General features: G+C 42.0%; 1 protein-coding gene across 1 annotated transcript; it reads left to right on the top strand.

Moving 5' to 3' along the window:
- Positions 1 to 342: 342 nt before the first annotated feature.
- On the top strand, positions 343 to 7,154 carry LOC125508793 (kinesin-like protein KIN-5A). Its single transcript, XM_048673589.2, has 23 exons — positions 343 to 528; positions 634 to 876; positions 1,322 to 1,451; positions 1,542 to 1,700; positions 1,783 to 2,256; positions 2,344 to 2,441; positions 2,541 to 2,697; positions 2,792 to 2,861; positions 3,382 to 3,458; positions 3,539 to 3,592; positions 3,675 to 3,755; positions 3,838 to 3,949; positions 4,418 to 4,504; positions 4,640 to 4,815; positions 4,886 to 5,047; positions 5,156 to 5,263; positions 5,351 to 5,509; positions 5,612 to 5,695; positions 5,883 to 6,088; positions 6,164 to 6,265; positions 6,341 to 6,450; positions 6,534 to 6,685; positions 6,765 to 7,154. Exons 2-23 carry the CDS (start codon positions 647 to 649, stop codon positions 6,969 to 6,971), a joined length of 3,195 nt encoding a protein of 1,064 aa, XP_048529546.2. The 5' UTR covers positions 343 to 528; positions 634 to 646; the 3' UTR covers positions 6,972 to 7,154.
- The last annotated feature ends 201 nt before the right edge of the window (positions 7,155 to 7,355 follow it).

A 7,355-nucleotide genomic window follows, 5' to 3' on the forward strand; every position in this document is an offset into this window, starting at 1 on the left:
GAAAAAAATCAACACATATGCTTCAAATTACTTTTTATCACGAGGCATCTATATTTATATACCACCATTGTACATGCCCTAACAGTCTACTTGGAAACCTAGGAACTTTCTTTTGTTTTGAAAATTGGAACTTAGGAACTTTGGCTGTGTTCTTGTGTGACCATTTCAGGTTGAATTCGGGAGTGCACCATTTGGAACGCCCCCAACGGTCGGGTCGGACCAAGTTGTGGTGTGCGACCAAGTTTTGAATTAAGATTGGAGCCGGAGTCGCACGCTCCGCACGACCTCGACGTGCTCCCGTCCCACTTTTCCGTTTTGTTTTTCGTGTTGTATAACGGCTCCCTCCCTCCCCACCTCCACTTCACTACGCTTTGTATAAGCCACGCCGGCCGGTCGATTCAAACCAATTCAAACCCGACATAGCACCAAACCCTCCTCCCCCATCCCCTCCGCCTCTCCGTTTCCTCTCCGCCCGCCGCTCGCCGGCGCCGCCCGAGATCCGTCCCCGAGCTCCCCTCCCTTGTCGAGGTACGACCGATCTGCCGGGCTCTGCTCCGATCCAGTCCGTTCCATTTCAACTCCTCTCTCGTCGCCTCTGTTTCCCTGTTCTGATTCTAAAATCCCCCGCTGCAGCTGCCGGCCGGCGATGGAGACCAGCACCCCTCGCAGGGCACCAGCAGCAGACGCTGCTGCGGCGTCCTCCTACGTCTCCATGTCCCCTTCCCCCTCCCACACCCCGCGCTCCTCCACCAAGGCCAAACGAACGCTCAACAACGGCGCAGCCATCGTCGCCTCCTCCCCTTCCCCTTCCCCTTCCCTTGCCAAGGGGGGCGGCGGCGGCGGCGGAGTTAACATCCAGGTCCTCCTCAGATGCAGGTATATATACTACGCGAGCGTCTCCGTCTGACCAAAACCCTTGTAGTATCCTATGCTCTTATTGCTCGTTGTTCATTACATGGTGATCTACCGAATTTGCAAGTCAGTTCAGATATTAATTTATAAATGGTGGGTTTCCTCTGTGAACGGCCGTCTATATGAAGCACTAGTGTTTGTTCTTTATTGCCCAAGTGACAACAGCAGCTTAATGACACATATGTGAATTGGTGGATACATCTGGCGTGCTATTTTTATATTTGATAAAACTAGAAACTAGAGTACCAATTTCTGTTTGTCGCGAAGATTGTCTGCTCTATAGTTACTGTATATATGCATAGCCTGGTTGCCACCGTCCTTGCTTTGTTCAAGTAATTAGGATCACGAACAATGTGTACTGTCCCAGTGGGCTGTAAACTTATGGTTTGGATATTTATTGCCGATGTAGGCCTTTAAGCAAGGAGGAGCTGAGCATAAATACTCCTGTGGTCATCACTTGCAACGAGCAGAGGCGAGAGGTTTCCGCTGCCCAGAACATTGCAAACAAACAGATTGATCGAACATTTGTATTTGACAAGGTTAACAAATTCTCCATTTAAACTGTTTCAACCTCACTTACTTCAAGTAGTATGGCATTCGTCTAATTACTCCATTACATATGAATGTAGGTGTTCGGACCAAAGTCTAAACAGCAGGATGTGTTCAACCATGCCGTTGTTCCACTTGTAGGTGAAGTTCTGGATGGTTACAACTGCACTATATTTGCTTATGGGCAGACTGGAACTGGAAAAACATACACAATGGAAGGAGGAGGGGGCAAAACACAGGTAATTCATAGTTCACAATTTACCGATGTTGTTGATGCACTGTGTTTCCGTATCAGTTATAACTGCTGCTGTGTTTGTGTAGGATGGCGAGCTTCCATCTGATGCTGGTGTTATTCCAAGGGCTGTCAAGAGAATATTTGATATTCTCGAGGAACAGAGTGCAGAATACAGCATGAAGGTCTCATTTCTTGAATTGTATAACGAGGAACTCACTGATCTTTTAGCTCCAGAGGAGTCTAAATTCTCAGATGACAAATCAAAGAAGCCCATGGCACTCATGGAAGATGGGAAGGGAGGAGTTTTTGTTAGGGGACTGGAGGAAGAGGTAGTTTCTTCAGCCAGTGAGATATATAAGATACTTGAGAGAGGTTCTGGCAAAAGGAAAACCGCTGAAACTTTCCTCAACAAGCAAAGTAGTCGGTCACACTCTATTTTCTCAATCACCATCCATATCAAGGAATGCACACCAGAGGGTGAAGAAATGATCAAGTGTGGAAAGCTTAACCTTGTTGATCTTGCTGGTTCAGAGAACATATCCCGGTCAGGTGCTAGAGATGTGAGTTCCGCCTTGGGCCATTTCACTTTTGTTTCCCTACTATGATCAGGCTGTGCGATGTACTTACACTGTTGTCATCTATTACAGGGCCGAGCCAGAGAAGCAGGAGAGATCAACAAAAGTTTGCTTACCCTTGGGCGTGTTATTAATACTCTCGTGGAGCACTCTGGTCACATACCATACAGGTAAACACAAGCTTTTATGGGGCTTCCTTATGAAAATCTGCTCAATCATGGCACACCAATAAAATGCTGATCACCTGACATCTCTGTTTTGTCACGCAGAGATAGCAAGTTGACGAGATTGTTAAGAGATTCCTTGGGTGGAAAGACAAAGACTTGCATCATTGCAACCATTGCGCCTTCGGTGCATTGCCTTGATGAGACATTAAGCACACTAGACTATGCGCACCGTGCCAAAAATATCAAGAACAAACCAGAGGTTGGGCTCTTGTATCTGTTAAACTAATTCTGAATGACAAAGTCATCTTTCCTCTTGGATAGTTGAAATTAATTATGTGCACATGATTTTCCAGGTTAATCAGAAGATGATGAAATCTGCACTCATCAAAGATTTATACTTCGAAATGGACCGCCTCAAGCAAGGTATGTTTTTCCTTAGAAGTGTGCCTGAATATATGGCATTATCAACTTCATGAAAACACGATGCAACCATCTCTTCTTTAAACCATATGCTGATCATAAGCTTGTTTTCTGAAACATAATTATAATTATGCCGAGTGTAATGTTTCATAATTATGAGGGGTTACTTGCATGTTTTCTCATATTTTTGACATCTAGCCAAGTGCTTTCATACCATGTGTTTGCCACCACACACCTAAACATCTTTAAGGAGATAACATTCAACAAGTTAAATTATCATTAAAATCCATGTTGCAGAACTATTTTTTTCTGAGGTTCCAATTCCAGTCCCTTGATCACCACACAAATCATAAAAACACATATGTAAATGCTAGGCCTAGTGAGGAGATTTTGATTGATTTTGGATCTGTCTTGGAAATAAATTATTTTTTCTGCAAACATTTTCTTCACCTTGAAAATAGGCCATTTTGAGAGCCATATACTTTAAGTCGCTATAGTTATTCAGCTTGTTTATCTATGGCAGAACTGTATGCTGCTAGGGAAAAGAATGGTATTTATATTCCAGGGGAACAATACCTAGCCAATGAAGCTGAAAAGAAGGTACTATACTCATCGTGCTATTTATACATGTACACTAGGCTGTAAATATTCTGCTTGAGTATGATGGATAAACATTTCAGGCTATGTCAGAGAAGCTAGACCGTTTAGAGCTTTGTTTGGAGTCAAAAGACAAGGTATACCTTTATTCTTGGTGGTGAGGTGGATTTGCAATTCTTACTGATTTGAAAACTAAAATTGTGATTTATAATTGTACAGCAATTAGATGAGCTCCAAGGACTGTACGATTCTCAGAAAGTGTTAAGTGCAGACTTAAGCGATAAGCTTCAGACATTGCAGGTACAGATGTTTTCTTGTCATATGCCTATGGAATGTCTGAATGATCATTCTTGTATTTACATAATTTTTCATTCATTTCCAGAAAAGGATGCAGGAAACTGAGTGCGCCATAGCAGTCCTTGAAGATAAGTATATGCAGGCAAACAATACAGTAAAAGAGAAGGAGTATCTGATAGAAAATCTTCTTAAAACAGGTTAGAGAAAAAACCCACTTCTAAGTTTCTGTTAGTGTTTATCAAGCATGGTAGACGAGGTATCTTGTAATATGTTAAGAATTAATCCATAGTATTATCATATACAAGACACTGATTCTTTTTTACCTTACTATCTGATTTGTCGGTTTGCATGTATGCCTATACTATACATACAAAGCTCATCATTGAGCTGGGCACACACTGCATCTCCTTATACTACACTGTCCGTGTTCACTTCATTTCACTAGTTCATTACATTGTCTTCATGGAGGAAGTTCATTACATACGCAAAGGACAACACTATAAACTGGGAACAAACTGCAGCCCTTTACACGTTACTGTCCATGTATTGTTCATTATGTGGGCTCCTTTATTTCACTAGCTCGTTATTTTGCTTCGAGATATTTGCATTGGTGGCAAGGTGTTTTGCTTACCCATCTGTGTTTTCCGTTTTAAAAATCTTTTTAGAAAAAGTTCTTGTTGATGAAGCTCACACGCTTCGAACTGAGCTGGAGAATACAACAGACGATCTATCTGGGCTATTTTCAAAATTAGGTTCATCTCCTTTCCTCCCTCTCCCCCCATTCTCCCCCTTTTTACTTTAAATATCATTTTTTTTTCAAACAGAAAAATCAAGAGGAATATTTTCACTTCAAATTTCATGATATACATCCATGTTATGATTTTCAGAAAGGAAGGGCATGATTGAAGATGCAAACAAAAATATAGTTGGACACTTCCATTCTCAGCTCACTCAAGACATGAATATCTTGCATAGAAACATCTCAACTTCAGTCTCTCAACAGGAGAGCCAACTGAAAGTACTTGAAGAGGAGATGCAATCTTTTATCACCTCAAAGGGCAAGGTATGCTAGCACAAAGACATGTCTCTACAAGTGTATTATCTATAAGCTTAACCATTGCAAACTTCCATAGGTTGCTGGAGGACTTCAAAATCAAGTAAGAGAAATGAAAGAGAGCTTCAGTTCAAGGATTGCAGAATTGCATGGCTTTACTAATGAGCTCAACCTCAAATCCCGATTAAGCTCTGAGAAGCTGAATGCCCAAGTTAGCGCACACACATCTGATCTGGAGGATGTAAGTACACTTCATTAGCATATTTGTTTTCTGTGATTTGTTGAATACCTTGCTCTAGTTTTACTGTGATGGTTTGTTGGTAAACTTAGTCTTATTTGGTTCCTGCAGTGTTTGAAGGGCCTCTTAGCTGATGCTGACCAATTACTCATTGGGCTACAAAATGGGCTCTCTCAGCAAGAAGAGAGCTTAACTACATTAGTTGAGCAGCAACATGAGGTTTACCACGATGCTAATTATTAATTTCTCTCCAAATGTTCACTTGTGATTACAATTGTTTTAAGAAATTCTGTCACACTCAAACAGGGACTCACTAGAAATGTGGAGAGAACAAAGTCTATCTCAGCAACTACAATGAATTTCTTTAGAACAATAGATGCTCATGCATTGGAACTCAAAAGGATATTAGAGGAATCGCAGGCATCACATCAAAAGCAACTTCTCCAGCTCCAAACGAAGTTTGAGGTAATCGTTTGTTGTAGAATATGTGAATTCTGCACTAAGGATTTCTTTGAAAGTTTATTAGGCATAGTTCAACATCTGTTGACATGAAAAATATGGTTTTAGGTCTGTGCCGCTGATGAAGAGAAGTATCTGATGGAGAAGGTATCAGGGTTGTTAGCAGAATCAAATGCTAGAAAGAAAAATATGGTATGCGCATTCTACTTTGTTAGTACTAGCACACTTTCGTTCCATCAATTGATATTCAGATCGCGCCACACAATGTAGAGGCTACAGTTGTGGACCTTGTGCTCGCACACGCCAGTGCACACATTATTACTTGTGACCCTCAGGTTGAAAACTTGTTGATGTGTGTTATATGTGGTCACTTCACCAGGTTCGAGATGACATAAGCAGCCTTGCTAAGACGGCTTCTGAGCGATCCAACAGTTTGCAAACTGAAACCACCAAGTTTCATGATTTCACATCTTCTATGAGTGAGCAATGGGAAGCTTACGTGGAGACAACCAAAGAGGCATTTCACAGAAACATATCCTCTGTTGAACAGAAGAAATGTTGCTTGGTGGAGAATCTCCAGCAGTGGTAAGTTTCTGACAGTGCCTACTAGATCTTGAATTTCTCTAACACAAGAAGTAACAGATATTCCCCATTCTCCAGCAAAACAAGGACACAATTGTGCTCAGAACAATGGAACAATGCGCAAAATTCAGTATTGGCTCTTGGAAGAAGCAATGCAGAAACAATAGGTTCAGTCATCAGGTAATTACAATTCACACTGATTAGTTTGAAGATGAGAAAACTTGATTTATGCTAAATATGTCTCTTTGAATGAAGCGATGGAAATGATGCAAACAGCCAACTTCACATGCGATTTTCATCCGCTGTCAGCACTGCTCTTGAAGATAATGATGTTTCAAGCGAAGCTCTTGTTTGCTCTATTGACGGTACTATATATCTCACCCTAAAGTTGCTCCCTTTTCAGACTGAACATTTGCATCTACATTCTCTACAAACTGTATCTTGCCAGATTCACTAAGATTGGACCGTGGGATCTGCGAGACTGTGAGACCTATCATCGCCGCATCACAGACTCAGCTTGGTGACCTTCAAAGGAGCCACCATGAGAAGACGCTGGGGATATCAGGGAATGCCAACAGATCACTGGGGGATGAGTACAAGGTGGGCATATATATCAGTCTGGGCGCCAGTTTGTTTATCAATTGGGTAGGAACTGACTTTCTAGTGTTTCTCAACGCAGGTGGATGAACCAACTTGTTCAACACCAACAAGGCGCCAGATTAACATCCCCAGCAGCCAATCGATCGAGGGCTTGGTAACTCCACTGGAAGACCTCGTCAAGTCATTCAGGGACAGTAGAACTCCGTCGAAACTCGTGACTGGAAACGCGAAGCGCTTAGATTTGGCAACTGAGATGGAGAGAGTTCCTCTCACTACAATTAACTAGACACAAGGCACGAATTTTTACATGTTCTGAGATGTCGGGGGTTGATTTTGTAGTTCGAAGATCAACCTTGGAGGCTGTATGGCCTGAGCTAGTTGATCTCTGTCGTAGAAGACAACAACAAATGTAATATTATTATGCAACTGCTGTAGCACTTCTGTATCCTGGCATTGCGAAGTTGGGTAATTTCTTGTGGCAGCTGCAAAAAAGGACACGAGCTCTTGTGGCAGATCACGGTGAATAATTTTTTCGCCCAAACAAGCTAAACGAAGAAGCGGTCTTCCAAAAAACAATGGTCATCAACTGAAAGCTTGCCATGTGTGGCTAGGGGCTCCCCATGATCCCCTATTATACATGTAAACCTCGAGACAATCTAATAAAGTGTGG

Source organism: Triticum urartu, chromosome 5A (assembly GCF_056163025.1).
Source record: "Triticum urartu cultivar PI428250 chromosome 5A, HENAU_Tu73, whole genome shotgun sequence".
Lineage (NCBI taxonomy): Eukaryota > Viridiplantae > Streptophyta > Magnoliopsida > Poales > Poaceae > Triticum > Triticum urartu.